General features: G+C 44.9%; 1 protein-coding gene across 2 annotated transcripts in view; it reads right to left on the bottom strand.

Annotated features, from left to right (window-relative positions):
- The window catches only part of LOC121539199 (low density lipoprotein receptor adapter protein 1-B), a 76762-nt gene that overhangs the window by 8852 nt on the left and 48730 nt on the right, over positions 1-19180 (bottom strand). For both annotated transcript variants that reach the window (XM_041847515.2, XM_041847516.2), the window contains exons 2-7: positions 17749-17891; positions 16459-16571; positions 14753-14867; positions 14117-14189; positions 2787-2882; positions 387-520 (exon numbers count right to left, since the gene is read on the bottom strand). In XM_041847515.2, coding sequence (XP_041703449.1) covers positions 387-520; positions 2787-2882; positions 14117-14189; positions 14753-14867; positions 16459-16571; positions 17749-17891 — 674 coding nt within the window. The remainder of the gene's footprint in view (positions 1-386; positions 521-2786; positions 2883-14116; positions 14190-14752; positions 14868-16458; positions 16572-17748; positions 17892-19180) is intronic.

Below are 19180 nucleotides of genomic sequence, written 5' to 3' on the forward strand. Positions count from 1 at the left end.
CTCTATCCAAACTTTCCCTGTAATATAAGTATATGATTGCAGAGTAACAGCTCCACACCCTCCCCTGCTATGGGGACCATCTGATAAGTCTTGTTCTTTTCAATGCACCATTGTCCTGAGCTAAACTCAACCCACAATCATACTCTACTATAAAGACACTGCCTTTGAATCAAGTATGTATGCTAGGAGCTCCTGCCAATACTGTATTGTTTCAATCTTACCCATACAGTATACTGTAGCCATTCTATGTCCATTTAATCTAACCCATACAGCTAGTTCTAGCAAACATTATGCTCTCCAAGCCTTCATTCTCTCATCCATAAAGCATTGCCCCTTATCAAGCCTGTGCAGCTACAGTAGTTCTATTCTAGCCCCCATTCTCTTACCCATACAGTATTGTTGTTCTCTGTGGCGTGGTTGTGCGCCATGAAGGTGTCCGGTTCACTCTCCTTTGTCCCTGAGTGCACCAGCGCCATGTTCGCCCCCTCTGCCAAGTCTAGAAGGTTCCCTGTGGCCACTTCTGTAACTCAGAGAAAACAAACATACTACATTCATCTCTGACTTTCAACATCAACAGCATTGCAGGACTTCTGTACAGACATCTTGTACAGACATCTATTAAATATCTTATTTTCACATACTGGCACCAAAACCCCATGCACACTCATGACCATCATGTGCAAACATAACAGTAACTGGAGTCATGCAGACAAAGGCCATTACGAGAATCATTAGGACCAAGCCTTCCTTATTACCCCTCCTAATGTGTGTCATCAACATGCCCATCTGTTGTTTGTCATTTATTGTCTTTTTGATAAGCGGGCAAGGAATAATCCCCCGACACACACACACACACACACACACACACACACACACACACACACACACACACACACACACACACACACCTCACCATGATGATGACTGTGCTGTAATGGGATCGTCTCCAATGGCTGCTGTGGACGCAGCTGTTTAATAGGATTGGGAATCGTGTGTGTGTGTGCCTGCCTGCGCCATGTGTGCTTATTGATTCCCTGGTCAGACAGACTGGTATCAGTCCCCTGAGAAGAGAACGTCAAATCTCAGTAGGTTCTCTAAATCTGTCTCATAGTTGTACTTGGGTCCATTAATAACCTCATTTACTTCGTCCTCTTTTCTATGCATAACAGGTGGCCCCCAAAAGAGGAAGGCTCATAAATGATCAACTCAGCCATCGCAGCAGTTCCCCTCCACTAGTTCTCTCCATCAACATGTTGTTATCTCCATCAACATGGCCTCATTGACATTAACTGCATCTTCCATTTCACTAAGAAAGCAATTATCAGCAGCAATTATTCATCATATCTGTCTGTCTGGGATGGGGAAGGATGCAGGGGGCACCGCAGCACTGTTCATCACCACATTGGGGATGGGTCTGGTGCTGTGTGAGGAGAGGTTGAGAGTGGGATGGGTGTGGGGGCTTGGAACGGGTCAGGGGTCTGGGCACCGGCTGGCAGGCTTGCCCCAAGGAGTGAGCAGCAGACTGAGTCAGGAGTATCATTTTTCAGGCCTCTCAGGAACTACATCTCCAAGTAGAGGACACAGGAGGATGTGCACACATCCACACACACATTTAGACGCACATGCCCGCACACACACTAGTTTGTGTGACAAGCAGAAAACTGGCAGAGAGGGAGGAGGGGAGGTGGGTATCATGTCTCCTGAATAAAGCTGAATAGTCTTCAGCAACACTCCTTCCTGAAGCTCCCAGGAGGTGAATACTTACTGTAAGCACTTTACGTCTCGGTCAATACCGCTTCCTTATGGGTCTAACCCACACATCCCTCTATGGGACTATGAATCATAGCTCAAGGACTGCCAAAAGTTAAAGGAACAGGGCTGCAATCCCCTTACACCAAGCCTCTCTGTTACAAAAATATGATTTCTAGGTCAAGGGTTTCGCTGTCCTCTCTAGAGATTATCTATAAACCACTGAACCCAAACGGGCCTAATCCCATTGTAATCCCGAGCTGATCCAGTCCCATCCCATGTTAATAGTGTCAGCTGAGATTTAGAGGGATCCCACTCTGGGGTCCACCTGGCCAGACTAGGGGGAAGCATTGGCCAAGCTGATGTTTTAAGGCTGTTCTCTCTGCGTCACACAGTGACTGACTCCTGTGACCCTCTCACAGAGGAGGGGAGGGGAGGAGAGGGAGAACATGGTGTGCCAGAGGTACTGTAGGGTGAAGGGTGAGCGTCATCCTCTATCAGGCTCTGGATCAGGATGCAGCACTTCAGGGCCTAAAGCTGCACAGGCCTCCCCAGCAGGATTTGAGGAAACGGTCACAGGGACTAGAATCTCTCTGCTTACAGAATTCTACAGAAGAGGAACCTAATAGCCACAAAGAATGTAGATCCCTCAAGCTTTTCAAACAAACAGTGTTTCCTGTTGTTGGACTTCTCTCATGTGTACATGGCAGAAGTCACTGTTCTCCTTAACATTCCACTGTGCAAAACATACTTCAAAAACAAATAGCTCAATCAGAGAGACAACATTCTGAGAAAAACAGATCCCCATTACTTCCTACTGAAGTATTGATCACATCTACATGAGTATCTTCAGAAGAATAAAGACAGTAACCAGCGTGAGGGAGTGATCGTGGATTTAGACGAAAATGGATTCGGAGGAGACTCAACAAGCACCAGATTGACATCGTCAACTGCCCTGGGCTATATGAATAGCCTGCCCTTTGAATATAATTCCATCCCTGAGGCCCTCAGGCAGAGACTTTAGGTTGGTGACTCACCTCCTCCCTTCAGACTGCTCAGTCTGGCCGAGCTCTCCGACTGGCTACTACTTGCTCCTTCCTCATCTGACCCAGACATCACGTGCTTCTCCTTCTCTGTGGGGGAGAGAGAGGGAAAAAGAGAGAGACAGTCAGGGAAATACAGGAGAATATTTACATCTAGCTGATCATGTTTGTGATGTCTGTAAATCATAGTTGATCATTCTCAGCAGATAATCGGGCACTTGACCAAACACTAATATTTAGACAAGATGCCACAAAGACCACAAGTTCTGTAGTGGCTACACTTAAACATGTCAGTCAGTGGCCATAGGCCAGGAGATTTAAATAGGGCAGAACCAAACACTGGTCATGTCTGTAGCTTCAGGATCCAGTCAGTCAGTCAGGCAGACAGTTCCTCCTTTGTCTTAATAAGGAGCATCTGGGTCACATGGATAAAGCCCGTCTCCTCTCCTAACATTCTCACCTGCTGGGAGCAGGGTTATGTTGAGCACAGACCCAAAGAGCTTTCCTGGGACTTCCTGGATAATCTGAATGCTTTTCTATGAATTTCAGTCTCAGACTACACAGTACGTGTTCACGGTATGGTTTATATAACTAGAGAAGGGTCTCTACAGAAAGTATAGGCCTAAAAATGCACACACATGTATGGACATACATATCCACTATGGGTATGCATTGCATGCATGTTTCCATTCCCCTGTGATGAAAGGTGAGTTTTTTGCTCACGCACAAACACATACTTGTGATGCACTCAAGCAAACCAATACACAGTATCTGAGCAGGCCTGATCATTCTCAAAAGGCCTGGCTGCTGACCTACTGTACCTAATGCTTCCATTACCGTCGGTGGAGATTAAAAGCACATCTCAGCCTGTCCCTCAAGGGCATTGGTTACATTAAGGCCTTTTTAAGATTCCTTAGCCATTGTCCAGCTGAAGCATAAAAAACATGGACCCCCTCCCGAGAGTCCCATTCTCCAGGAGAGTCACGGTGGCGGAGTGGTGACTGGGTTCTAAACCATTCCCTGGGCGACTGCGCCCTCTTTTCCACTGCACTGGATAGCCCCCAGACAGGGTGTGAGAGTGCCATCAGACATTGAAACAACTCCAAATAATATTGAGAGTTCACTGAGGCAAAATCAAAGCTATACTAGCTAGTTGTGTTTACTGTAAATACACTTCAAATCACTATTTCTCATGCATAGAGATGAGAGCTTATAAGGATGTGGGTCAGGGATGCGGTTTAGAGTAAGTAATATGGTGGGGCTGTGTGGGGGTGGGAGTGTGTGTGGTTGGGGGGGGGGGGGTGAGGGGGTGGGATGCAATGATGTACAGCAAAGAGACAACCACCCTGATGTTCCTACCCACAATCCTCTAGGGCCATGTAACTCACAGAGCAGTCTCAAAGCTTTTTCGTTTTTAGTTCTCTCCTTCTGCAACAAGAGAACACAACTACTTCCTTTGATAGCTCCCCAAAGCCCCACTCCTTTCTACTCCACTCTCTCCCTCATCAGCCACATTGTGTAGAACAAGACAAGACGCAGCCCAGCAAATCAGAGGGGTTAGCGCTCCTGATGGCTCAGAGTCTGAGCAAACTCTGACGAGGTACAAGGGGAGAGAGCGCGAGGGGAGAAAAGTCTGCACTCCTAATTTGCAGCTTTAATATTCATTTCTGAAATGCGGAGTGGAACACAGAAGCGGGGAAACTAAACAGCCCTCCGCTGCCTTGATCTCTGAAAAATAATAAAATAATAAAATGGAAATGCATCCAAATTAAAACACTATCAAAAGGCTCTGCGGTAAACACAACCTTCTCCTGTCCAAAACCACTAAAAGGGGGGAGTAAATGAAAGGCTAGTGGGTGTAAAGGGATTAATAAATAACCTCTCCTTCACTCTCTCAGTGAGACAGGATCAATGGCACAGGCACCCAGCTGTCACAGGACTGAACTGCCATTGTCACAGCCTCTCTCCCTCCCTCACCCCCTCTGCCTCCCTCCCTCGTCTCTCCCTCCTCCTCCTCCTCTCTCCCTCATCTCTGACAGTGACAAACAGAAAGAGGGGTTTAGACAAGGAAAATAAAACAGGAATGTTACAAGGATCTAGGTAGAGGTTTGAGCAGGACTGAGTTTTTCATCCCACTCCCACCAAAGCCTGCAGCTTTTCATACCGCACCTGCCCGCTCCCACTGGTTTTCAGCCAATAGGCTAGATGTAGTTTGAAGAGAGCAGAGTTGGAGAGGGAGTGGACGCTTACACTTTCTCTTGAACTAAGTTTTTCATATAGCCTACCTTTTAGGAGTGGGACAATTTGCAGGCAGAGACAAATAAATGGGTAATCAATATTTATTGAAAAGGAAAAAGGTGCAACGCTCGCTCACCATGGTATGCACGTTGCTATTTTTTGATTGCACCTCAACTCACGTTGGTTGAGTGCCCTCTATTCTCTGCATTATCAATATTTATTTACAGACACTGTAGTAAACTATAGTCTAATCAAATTTAAGTTGATTTCCTTGGAAATATAACTGCCACGTGATTCTCAGTCCATGCATAAGCAGCCTACCCTATTTCATATAGCCTACTGTAGGACGCACTTGATCTCGCACGCCAAACTAGGAGAGGAGAGGAGAGGAGAGGAAGGCTCCTGAAATTGAAGCAGTGAATTCTGAGAGTGTGTGAATAATGTGTCAAAGGCTAACGCAGAAACAAAGCAGAAAGACGACCGTTTGCAAATAATCTGCGGGGAAAAAATGGTTTCATCCCAGTTGTCTGACCACCCGAAGCATGAAAAATGCAGAGCGCGCCGCAATAATCTGTCGGGATCCGCAGGTCCATGCAGCCCTCTAGATCCAGGTAACAGACTAGATACACAGTCACAAATTACATTTGGAAATATCTAGAAACAAAAGACAACATAGTAAGAGAGGGCATGCCATATGGAGGTGTGAATAGGGCTGTGGCGGTCATGACATTTTGTCAGCCGGTGATTGTCAAGCAAATAACTGCCAGTCACACCGTAATTAACATAAACACATATAGCCTACAAGCCACTGATGCAGACCTTTGGAACATCTACATTTAAAAAAGTCTAATAAATCCATAGCCTACACCATCACAATAAATCCATTATGTATAGACAGGTCTAAAGAAACATGATATGAAGAAAATATAGTCTACTTCAGAAGAACAGAATAGCATACTCTTTATCCTTATGTTAGGCCCTGATCTGGCTATGCCATATGGCTGTGGGCTACACTAGCTCATTTAGCAGACAAGATTAGCTTAGAATTCCATATTTTATAGTATGAAGAATACAATTGAACATAGCTGAATAAAATAAAAAGGATGTTGTTTTCTTCAAAATATTTGAGGGAGTGCGCACATGTGGCTATTCTGTGTTGAGCGGTTAACAAAGAAACAGGTCTTCCTATATGCTTAATTTAGAGTTATTTATGCAACTTTAGTTATGATGAAAACATATAGCCCAACGTTTGTATTTTTAATATACAGTGGGGAGAACAAGTATTTGATACACTGCCGATTTTGCAGGTTTTCCTACTTACAAAGCATGTAGAGGTCTGTAATTTTTATCATAGGTACACTTCAACTGTGAGAGACGGAATCTAAAACAAAAATCCAGAAAATCACATTGTATGATTTTTAAGTAATTAATTTGCATTTTATTGCATGACATAAGTATTTGATCACCTACCAACCAGTAAGAATTCCGGCTCTCACAGACCTGTTAGTTTTTCTTTAAGAAGCCCTCCTGTTCTCCACTCATTACCTGTATTAACTGCACCTGTTTGAACTCGTTAACTGTATAAAAGACACCTGTCCACACACTCAATCAAACAGACTCCAACCTCTCCACAATGGCCAAGACCAGAGAGCTGTGTAAGGACATCAGGGATAAAATTGTAGACCTGCACAAGGCTGGGATGGGCTACAGGACAATAGGCAAGCAGCTTGGTGAGAAGGCAACAACTGTTGGCGCAATTATTAGAAAATTGAAGAAGTTCAAGATGACGGTCAATCACCCTCGGTCTGGGGCTCCATGCAAGATCTCACCTCGTGGGGAATCAATGATCATGAGGAAGGTGAGGGATCAGCCCAGAACTACACGGCAGGACCTGGTCAATGACCTGAAGAGAGCTGGGACCACAGTCTCAAAGAAAACCATTAGTAACACACTACGCCGTCATGGATTAAAATCCTGCAGCGCACGCAAGGTCCCCCTGCTCAAGCCAGCGCATGTCCAGGCCCGTCTGAAGTTTGCCAATGACCATCTGGATGATCCAGAGGAGGAATGGGAGAAGGTCATGTGGTCTGATGAGAAAAAAATAGAGCTTTTTGGTCTAAACTCCACTCGCCGTGTTTGGAGGAAGAAGAAGGATGAGTACAACCCCAAGAACACCATCCCAACTGTGAAGCATGGAGGTGGAAACATAATTCTTTGGGGATGCTTTTCTGCAAGGGGACAGGACGACTGCACCGTATTGAGGGGAGGATGGATGGGGCCATGTATCGCGAGATCTTGGCCAACAACCTCCTTCCCTCAGTAAGAGTATTGAAGATGGGTCGTGGCTGGGTCTTCCAGCATGACAACAACCTGAAACACACAGCCAGGGCAACTAAGGAGTGGCTCTGTAAGAAGCATCTCAAGGGCCTGGAGTGGCTTAGCCAGTCTCCAGACCTGAACCCAATAGAAAATCTTTGGAGGGAGCTGAAAGTCCGTATTGCCCAGCAACAGCCCCGAAACCTGAAGGATCTGGAGAAGGTCTGTATGGAGGAGTGGGCCAAAATCCCTGCTGCAGTGTGTGCAAACCTGGTCAAGACCTACAGGAAACGTATGATCTCTGTAATTGCAAACAAAGGTTTCTGTACCAAATATTATGTTCTGCTTTTCTGATGTATCAAATACTTATGTCATGCAATAAAATGCAAAATAATTACTTAAAAATCATACAATGTGATTTTCTGGATTCCCTCTCTCACAGTTGAAGTGTACCTATGATAAAAATTACAGACCTCTACATGCTTTGTAAGTAGGAAAATCTGCAAAATCGGCAGTGTATCAAATACTTGTTCTCCCCACTGTATTCTAAGGCTGCATGATGCGGCTCTAATGACGATTTGAAAAAAGTTGCATGAAACGCATGAGCTCTGCTTTGTTATTTGTGCAGGCTGCACACATTTCATCAGTCTTTTATTCACAATTTGACAAGCACTTGATAATGCCTCGAAGCAGCATCCCCTTTGTGTGGCCGTAACGCCCCCTAAAAGAATCCCTGCCTTTTGCGGCCAGTGGCCATTGTGCCCTTGGGCTGGATATAATAATTATAATTCCCTTCTCCCGGCTGCATGCTCTGAAGCACCTCTCACTCACATGGCTCTCTCAGATATCTCAATTCTTATTAGCTAATGTCCGTCATGTGATCGGGTCTTTCTCACTGAGTGCGTCCTTATCCAACTGTCCACACTTACTTTTCGTCAGCCAACAAGATGAGTAGGCCTAACGAACAGCAAAAGCACTAGCCTATCAACTTTTGGTTGTATTAATTTGGGATCTATCGCATCCCACAACTGTCCCAGACTAGGTTTGGAATATTTATTTCTCGCACAGAAAATAATAGGTCAACTTTTGCACTATTTTCGTTGTGAGAAATAAATATTCCAAACATAGTCTAGGACAGTTGTGGGATGTGATAGATCCCAAATTAATACAACCACTGGCATAAAAAACATTTTTTAAGCAATGAGGCTGACGCAACAGATCATAAAGTTTAGCTTACAATTTTGATAAAAGGGCCTCCTAAGTGGTGCAGCAGTCTAAGGCACTGCATCGCAGTGTTTGAGGCGTCACTACAGACCCAGGTTCGATCCCAGGCTGTGTCGCAGCCGGCTGTGACTGGGAGACCCATGAGGCAGCGCACAATTGACCCAGCGTCGTCCGGGTTAGGGGAGGGTTTGGCCAGCCAGCTGTACGGTGTTTCCTACGACACATTGGTGCGGCTGGCTTCCGGGTTAAGCGAGCAGTGTGTCAAGAAGCAGTGCGGCTTGGCAGGGTCGTGTTTCGGAGGACGCATGGCTCTCGACCTTCACATCTCCCGAGTCCGTACGGGAGTTGCAGTGATGGGACAAGACTGTAACTACCGATTGGATATCACAAAATAGGGGAGAAAAAGGGGTAAAAAGTACTAAAAAATAAAACATGATATATCAAATTGATAAACTATTAGGCTATTTCTTCACATTATAAGTGGAGCAATGCACACACGGCAGTGTATAAGCGCAAATATTCCACAATGCAATCAATTAGCAGGAAAATACCATTCTCAAAAGTGCTTTTATTATATAAAGGTGAATTTTTATGGTGAAAATTATCTTCCCCAAACTTGAAACTCACACGCTACGTATGTATGCCAGTTAGGCTCTACACCTGTTGTAAAGCGGATTAATGTGCTTAATTTTAAGAAGTTATTTGAGCACTTTAGTTGTGATACAAACCTTATCAAAACATATCGGCCTACAGGCTAGGCTACATGAAAAAGTTGCAAAAAAAAAGGCATGCGCTTATTCGCGCCTTAATACACACAAGCTGGGCATCATTCACAAGTGATAGGCTAATATTGTCACCCATCAGACTGTTCTTGATTTAATCTTGTCTTTACATGTACTAAATAATATACAGTGCCTTCAGAAAGTATTCAGACTCCTTGATTTTTCCACATTTTGGTACGTTACAGCCTTATTCTAAAATTGATTAAATAAATACAAATACTAAGTAATCTACACAATATCCCAGAATGACAAAGCGAAAACAGGTTTTTGACATTTTTGCAAATGTATTAAAAATAAACTGAAATACCTTATTTACATAAGTATTCAGACCCTTTGCTATGAGACTCAAAATTGAGCTCAGATGCATCCTGTTTCCATTTATCATCCTTGAGATGTTTCCATAACCTGATTGGAGTCCACCTGTGTTAAATTCAATTGATTGGACATGATCTGAAAAATGGCACACACCTGTCTATATAAGGTCCCACAGTTGACAGTGCATGTCCGAGCAAAAACCAAGCCATGTGGTCGAAGGAATGGTCCGTAGACCTCCGAGACAGGATTGTGTCGAGGCACAGGTCTGGTGAAGGGTACCAAAATATTTCTGCAGCATTGAAGGTCCCCAAGAACACAGTGGCCTCCATCATTCTTAAATGGAAGAAGTTTGGAACCACCAACACTCTTCCTTGAGCTGGCCGCTCGGCCAAACTGAGCAATCGGGGGAGAAGGGCCTTGGTCAGGGATGTGACCAAGAACCCGATGGTCACTGTGAAAGAGCTCTAGAGTTCCTCAGTGGAGAACCTTCCAGAAGGACAACCATCCCTGCAGCACTCCACCAATCAGGCCTTCTGGTAGAGTGGCCAGACGGAAGCCACTCCTCAGTAAAAGGCACATGACAGCCCGCTTGGAGTTTGCCAAAAGGCAGCTAAAGACTCTCAGACCATGAGAAACAAGATTCTCTGATCTGATGAAACCAAGATTGAACTCTTTGGCCTGAATGCCATGCGTCACATCTGGAGGAAACCTGGCACCATCCCTACGGTGAAGCATTGTGGTGGCAGCATCATGCTGTGGGGATGTTCTTCAGCGGCAGGGACTGGGAGACTAGTCAGGATCGAGGCAAAGATGAACGAAGCGATCATTGATGAAAACCTGCTCCGGAGTGCTCAGGACCTCAGACTGGGGTGAAGGTTGACCTTCCAGCAGGACAACGACCCTAAGCACACAGCCAAGACAACGCAAGAGTGGCTTCGGGACAAGTCTTTCAATGTCCTTGAGTGGCTCAGCCAGAGCCCGGACTTGAACACGATCTAACATCTCTGGAGAGACCTGAAAATAGCTGTGCAGCAACGCTCCCCATCCAACCTGACAGAGCTTGAGAGGATCTGCATAGAAGAATGGGAGAAACTCCCCAAATACAGGTGTGCCAAGCTTGTAGCGTCATACCCAAGCAGACTCAAGGCTTTAATCGCTGCCAAAGGTACTTGAACAAAGTACTGATTAAAGGGTCTGAATCCTTGTAAATGTGATATTTCAGTTTTTTATTTATTTGATAAATTAGCAAACATTTATAAAAACCTGTTTTTGCTTTGGCATTATGGGGTATTGTGTGTACAGTCGTGGTCAAAAGTTTTGAGAATGACACAAATACTAATTTTCATAAAGTCTGCTGCCTCAGTTTTGATGATGGGAATTTGCATATACTCCAGAATGTCATGAAGAGTGATGAGATGAATTGCAATTAATTGCAAAGTCCCTCTTTGTCATGAAAATGAACTTAATCCCCCAAAAACATTTCCACTGCATTTCAGCCCTGCCACAAAAGGACCAGCTGCCATCATGTCAGTGATTCTCTCATTAACACAGGTGAGAGTGTTGACGAGGACAAGGCTGGAGATCACTCTGTCATGCTGATTGAGTTAGAATAACAGACTGGAAGCTTAAAAAGGAGGGTGGTGCTTGAAATCATTGTTCTTCCTCTGTTAACCATGGTTAGCTGCAAGGAAACACGTGCCGTCATCATTGCTTTGAACAAAAAGGGCTTCACAGGCAAGGATATTGCTGCTAGTAAGATTGCACCTAAATCAACCATTTATCGGATCATCAAGGACTTCAAGGAGAAAGGTTCAATTGTTGTGAAGAAGGCGTCAGGGCACCCAAGAAAGTCCAGCAAGCACCAGGACCGTCTCCTAAAGTTGATTCAGCTGCGGGATCGGGGCACCACCAGTGCAGAGCTTGCTCAGGAATGGCAGCAGGCAGGTGTGAGGCGAAGACTTTTGGAGGATGGCCTGGTGTCAAGAAGAGCAGCAAAGAAGCCACTTCTCTCCAGGAAAAACAGGGACAGACTGATATTCTGCAAAAGGTACAGAGATTGGACTGCTGAGGACTGGGGTAAAGTCATTTTCTCTGATGAATCCCTTTTTCGATTGTTTGGGGCATCAGGAAAACACCTTGTCCGGAGAAGACAAGGTGAGCGCTACCATCAGTCCTGTGTCATGCCAACAGTAAAGCATCCTGAGACCATTCATGTGTGGGGTTGCTTCTCAGCCAAGGGAGTGGGCTCACTCACAATTTTGCCTAAGAACACAGCCATGAATAAAGAATGGTACCAACACATCTTCCGATAGCAACTCCTCCCAACCATCCAAGAACAGTTTGGTGACGACCAATGCCTTTACCAGCATGATAGAGCACCTTGCCATAAGGCAAAAGTGATAACTAAGTGGCTCGGGGAACAAAACATTGACATTTTGGGTCCATGGCCAGGAAACTCCCCAGACCTTAATCCCATTGAGAACTTGTGGTCGATCCTCAAGAGGCGTGTGGACAAACAAAAACCCACAAATTCTGACAAACTCCAAGCATTGATTATGCAAGAATGGGCTGCCATCACTCAGGATGTGGCCCAGAAGTTAATTGACAGCATGCCAGGGCGGATTGCAGAGGTCTTGAAAAAGAAGGGTCAACACTGCAAATATTGACTCTTTGCATAAACTTAATGTAATTGTCAATAAAAGCCTTTGACACTTATGGAATGCTTGTAATTATACTTCAGTATACCATAGTAACATCTGACAAAAATCTCATAACATTGAAGCAGCGAACTTTGTGAGGACCAATACTTGTGTCATTCTCAAAACTTTTGACCACGACTGTAGATTGATGAGGGAAAAAAACAATTTAATCAATTTTAGAATAAGGCTGTAACCTAACAACATTTGGAAAAAGTCAAGGGGTCTGAATACTTTCCGAAGGCACTATATGTGTGAAATTTGCTTTGATTTAGAACGGACCATTATCATGCACCTGTCTCGAAATAGGGTCAGGGGAAATAAATACATGTCATCTATGCACTTAAATAGCGAATGGAGGATCCTTTTCCCATGGTTCATTTTCATGCCAGCCAGGTAGGCTTTCCTCCTGTTGTAAAGAGAAGCAATGTGCTTAATATTAGGAAAGTTGAGAAATAAATATAGTAGGCCTAGCCTGTAGAAAGCTGATGGGATCCTCCTCCATCACTCGGTTTTCTCACGCAATTGCATAGCCTATAGAAATGTTGCGCAACATGAGCTCGTGGGCGCTCATGAAGTGTTTGATTAGATTTTCGATTTAATTTGCATTGATGTCAGAGTTATTACAGGGACAATAGAGTGCTGAGTACCAGGCAGTTAGCAAGTTTGGTAGGCTACTGATGACCATCAGCAGCATCAGAGCTCAGAGAAGCCCAATTACCGTGACTATACAGTCACGTGGAATTTGACTGTCATCATGACTCGTGACCGCCAGTGTGGCGGTAATATGGTCACCGTAACAGCCCTAGGTGTGAAGAGGGAGAAATACTGACACACACGTAGAGAATACCCCCAGGAGTTCTCATTTACATAGAAGTCATACATGCAGTAAATTACATACATATTCTGCTGATCTGTGAAAACCATGAATGGGTTTGTGACACCTTGCTAACACAGCACATTCAGTGTGTGTACACACATCTTCATCCGTTTAGCCTGGGCGAGTACCGTAGGAGCTGGATAGCTGTCTTCACACGCACACAGATACACTACTGTACATGCTCAAAGTAAAAAATACTTCAATTAAACTATATACCTAGTAAATAATTAATGTACTAGAATAAAATATTTCCACTCCGGTTGAAGTAGTCCTCACTATCTCATTGGTGACTTCCATCTCTCCCACTTCTGCCTCATGTTCTCACAGCCCACAGTGAAAACACAGGAAACAGGCCAGATTGACTCTAACCCACCTAGGCTACGACTCACTGAGCTCCTGTCAATATCCATATCAGCCTTTAACCAGAGTATTCTGCCCTTAATAAAGTGGGTTTACTGAACTAAGCCAGGTTTCCCTTTCTGGCCTGGTTGTTCCCACAGAGGCACTGTTTTAATCAAATGTGGACCTTCCTGATGGGGAGCTAACTATTTCACATGCCTCTGAGGGGTCAGGGCCAAGGTGAGGGAGGACAGGGTCATTTATGTTGCCACATAGTACAGGAACTACGGTGGGATTGAGAAACTCCACTCGATCGTCCCTAATTCAGCTATTGTAGAGAATAGCTACATGCATTGCATGTGAACAGGAGAGAATTAAGTGTGTACTGAAAGAGAATAGAGGCTGAGAGGCAACAGGGTGAAAGAATGAAAGAGTTGGGGGGGAAGGAAAGGGAGAGAGTAGGAGGATATGAACGCTCAAAGAATATCAGGCAGCCATCACACTTCTCTAGTCGTCAGGGGTGACCATGCCTACCTTCTTTGGAGGCCTGCCAGAATTCAAACGCCACTCTGAAGGCCTGGGCCACTGTTAACGTCACTGCCTGGGCCTGGGTGGAGAGAGGGAGAGAGGGAGAGAGGAAGAGAGGAAGAGAGGGAGAGAGGGAGAGAGAGAGAGAGAGAGAGAGAGAGAGAGAGAGAGAGAGAGAGAGAGAGAGAGAGAGAGAGAGAGAGAGAGAGAGAGAGAGAGAGAGAGAGAGAGAGAGAGAGAGAGAGAGAGAGAGAGAGAGAGAGAGAGAGAGAGAGAGAGAGAGAGAGAGAGAGAGAGAGAGAGAGAAAGCGAGGCAGGGAGAGATAAACACAATAAGTATGACAAACAAGATGTTGGCTAAGTGTTTCAAGACGGGAGATGAAAATCCATTGATGACAGATGAGAGCAGAACTAGGGACTACTTGATGAGGGAACATTAACCTAGGTGTTGTTCCCTACTGCTCAGTTCAACTTCTCCTTTTCATTACAGTTGTTTTATGCAGCTGGGAGGAAGTGTGGCCTTTGGACCAGAGCTAAATTAACAAGGGGAAGGAAAGAAAGGGAGTGGCACAATCATTCCCAAAACCCCCCTTGGAGGGAGACTATTTGGAAGAGGGCGCACAGGCACACACACGGACTCACCACCTTCCTCTTGGTGCAGAGGTAGGCGTGGCACTCAAGAGTTTCGTTCTGTTGGCTCTGGGCGATGTAGGCAAACACTTTGTCGTGCATCTTGTCTGCTGTGCAGTAGGATATCCTGAGGGGGGTCAGAGACAAACTAGTTTGAATAAAACCTAAAAATCTAAGAGTCACCACGGATCGGGCAAGGCTATCACACCACTTCATCTTCACTAAGCCTTTAAGCCCACTAAAATCAGATTTAGACTCTTAAATCTTTAATTTCCACATCAAATACACCCATCACATTCCACACAGACACACACACTATAGCGTACAGGTGGAGAGCCAATCAAAAGATACAGGCGGTGAATTTTAATCTGTAGTTGATCCCCAGTGTACCTTGGCTCCATTAGTGTCAGCCATAAAGACTGATGCCTGCTGTGTCCACCTAGCCCGCCTGGGCCTGTGGCGTTTTAGCATTATTGGATTGAACCTGGACTCTTAACCACAGGTCTGCTCTTTCTCTAACGCTGGCCCCTGGAACATGCTCTGTTCTGCAGATATTCAGAGACATGACATCATTGGTGATGTCATCACCCCAAGACCTGATTGACAGGTGGGTTGGCCAGTCGGAGGGGGACCCTGAGCAGTGGCGGGACAGGGATAATGAATGACCACCATCTGCCCTCCCTGTTCCTCTCCACACCAGTACACTGCTGCTCAAACTGTCAACATCACTGCGGGGAGATCAAATGTCTAGTTAACTAATGACTCAGAGATATAAAAATGCAACATGTAAAAGGTTTCTCTGCTATCTAACTGTAAGTCGCTCTGGATAAGAGCGCCTGCTAAATGACTAAAAACAATATATATATATATATATATATACACATATACACACACACATTTAAAAAAGCCCACAGCTGCACAATGTGACGCTGTGGGATTTACGACAGATGTTCGAGTGAGAGCATTGTAAAATTGTGTGTCTAATCCATTTCATTTCCTGCTCGTCCATCTTCTCTAGCGGATGCCTGGAGAGGAGGACCCCAGTGAATGACGTTTGCTTTAAATTTAACCAACACGATTACATTGGGTCACAGCTGGATAGTTAGTGTTGAAGATCACCCAGCCTCTTCAGAGTCAGAGCAGAGTGGTGTGCTCCAGTGTGATGAGAGTTGAGCGACGTGGTTGTGATTCTGCCAACCCCTTCTCTGTTACTGTGAGAGAGTGATCCAAGTTCTGGCCTTGCTTCATTTCATTTCCAGATAGAGTGCTGGGAAGACCCAGTTCAAACTCCACTTCTCATAAATGTGGAATGTTAGACAAGCGACTCAAGTTTGACCTAAGCAGTTACAAGTCACACACTGTTTTTGAAAGGTGAAATTGAGGGTGTGTGTGTGCTTGCGCATGTGTGCTATCGTGCGTGCCCGTTTGAGTGTTCACACCCCAGGTGAGGGCTCAGACACATAGATGTTGTAGAGGCCTCTTGAGGGAGAGGAGATTGATGGGAAACTCTATCCAACCCTCCACCCTTTGGAAGAGAAGGGAGATTCTGGGGGAAAATAACCTTTGTTTTTTTGCGAGTTAAAAATTATGAACTTGGCCTGATAGAATTTCACATTTCAGCGACTCACAACGAGAGCATGAGTATCTTCTTCTCTGTCAGTGAAAGGCAGAGAGAGAGAGAGAGAGAGAAACAAAGAGAGGGAGACAGGAGGACTAACCTGTATATGGAGATGTTCTCGATCAGCTGGTTAGAGGCATAGTCGTAGAGGATGATTCCTCGAGGGGACACTTTTAATGTCACTTTCTGGAGTTTCTTGCCACTGGCTTTGGCCTAGAAAGACAGACCGACAGACAGACCGACAGAGACAGACAGACAGAAAGAGAACAATAATAACGCAATCAGAAACATGTGCGACACTTGCCAGTGTGCAAGTCTGTGCTAAAAGTACACATCTAGACTGTCCGTTCACACTTCTGCTATCTCCTCCAGTGCTGACACAGAACTAGTCCAAATCACAGCCTTGACACCAGCAGGCATTAATCAAACCTACACGCCCCTAGCCTAAACACACTTCCCTCTGAGAAACAAAACACATGATTTAGAAAACCCTGGGGGCCGATAACAGCTTTCTAGACACAATGATTCATTATACTGGAGAAACAGATCTATTAGACAACTTCATACTACAGTCTGAAGGGATGCATCCAGACCCCTCAGCTGCTAATGATATCCCTAACACACACAGTCAAGACAAGCAGCTTGTTAGAGTTCTATAACACACAAATACCACTCAGGAGCTTAGCAATGTCGACAGAGAGCCTTGGGCAGAGCAAGCAACAACAAAGTTCGGTACTGTTTACACCCGGCTAGGAAAAGGAAGAGGAGCAGTAGAAATACTCAAGGCTGTTATCTAAGCCATTCTCTCTAAAATCCTGCTATCAACCAGTCAATAGTAGAAGTATTGGGTCCAAAACAACACTACCTAGTGTATTAACTGTCAGGACCTTGTTAGTCTGGTCAGGGTGGCGACAGAGAGAGCAGAGTCAGTCACCTCTGAGACACTGTCCTGTGTGCCCTGGGCCTGATCAGCTCCCCCTAATTTAATTAGTGTGGAGCTGACAGATTTATTAACAATAAGCCTTTCTGTTACTGTATAATAAACCTGGCCAAAGCAACACACAGATGCTTCACTACTACTCTGGTTGAAATGGCACAGTAAGCCTGGGGCACTAAGTGTTGCAGCAGGTTGACTTTTCATGAAGGCAACAACTTAATGGGAAAATAAATGGGACTGTTTTATACTGTGGTGGTGCGGGTATTGAACTATAAGGAATAGATCACAATCCACTGTATGTTTGGGAAAATTGTCAAAAGGGCCTTTAAAAGGTCAGGGAATCTATATAGAATGGAGTTTGCATTTTGGGGGGATAGGGTGCAGAACTCCTTAGGAGAGGATGAGTGGGAGTATAGAAGGCCAAGTGTGTATGTGTGTGTGTGTGTTGCTGACCGTGGCAACAATCCTCTTGACGGCGGCTGCAGAGAGCTCCTCTCCTTTGGGCTGCTCCACCAGCGTGACGCCCAGGTACTTGAGCTGGAACACCATGCCCTCCAGCAGGGTCTCCCGCGTGTCTGTCCAGTTCTCTGGCAGCTCTATGGAGAGGAGAGAGGACACTTTATTTTTTATTTCACCTTTATTTAACCAGGTAAACCAGTTGAGAACAAGTTCTCATTTACAACTGCGACCTGGCCAAGATAAGCAAAGCAGTGCGATAAAAACAACACAGAGTTACATATGGGGTAAAACAAAACAAAGTCAAAAATACAACAGAAATAAATATATATACAGTGTGTGCAAATGTAGCAAGTTATGGAGGTAAGGCAATAAATAGGCTATAGTGCAAAATAATTACAATTTAGTATTAACACTGGAATGATAGATGTGCAAGAGATGATGTGCAAATAGAGATACTGGGGTACAAATGAGCAAAATAAATAACAATATAGGGATGAGGTAGTTGGGCGGGCTAATTTCAGATGGGCTGTGTACAGGTGCAGTGATCGGTAAGGTGCTCTGACAACTGATGCTTAAAGTTAGTGAGGGAGATAAGTGTCTCCAGCTTCAGAGATTTTTGCAATTTGTTCCAGTCATTGGCAGCAGAGAACTGGAAGGAATGGCGGCCAAAGGAGGTGTTGGCTTTGGGGATGACCAGTGAGATATGCCTGCTGGAGCGCATACTACGGGTGGGTGTTGCTATGGTGACCAATGAGCTAAGATAAGGCGGGGATTTGCCTAGCAGTGATTTATAGATGGCCTGGAGCCAGTGGGTTTGGCGACGAATATGTAGTGAGGACCAGCCAACAAGAGCGTACAGGTCACAGTGGTGGGTAGTATATGGTGAGGTGAGGTGAGGTGACACAGGTGAGAAGAGACAGGTACAGGGGACATACAGGTGACAGGTCAGACAGATGGCCCATGTTCTTCCATCTAGAGACAGGTAGGCATATTTCTGATATTAGTTTATGATTCAAGTTTTATAGGTAATTTCATTTCCTTCACCAGTTTCTGTGTAAAATCCTCCAAAGGACATTGAACTGTACTATGGTTGTGCGTGACCATTCCTTAGATTGGGGGAAACGGTAGAGAAGCAGACTGTCTCAGACCAAGGTTTATCACACTAACCACGTTTCCATCCTCAGTTTCTATGCGAGTTTCGGTACAATTTTATAAATGCAGACAGAATTTGTTAGTTCGACATGGTGGGATCTTTTTGTGTCGGTAAAATGAATTATGAGAGAAATGTTGGTGGAAATGCCTTTATGTGCAAATATTGATATAACAACCATCATATCGAAGTAAACTTGGAGTCAAGCAATGATATGGTGTGTGGTCCTCCCACTATGACTCGGGAAACCATGCAGTTTATTAGGCTACAGAAGAA

This window comes from Coregonus clupeaformis, chromosome 25 (assembly GCF_020615455.1).
Source record: "Coregonus clupeaformis isolate EN_2021a chromosome 25, ASM2061545v1, whole genome shotgun sequence".
Classification (NCBI taxonomy): Eukaryota; Metazoa; Chordata; class Actinopteri; order Salmoniformes; family Salmonidae; genus Coregonus; species Coregonus clupeaformis.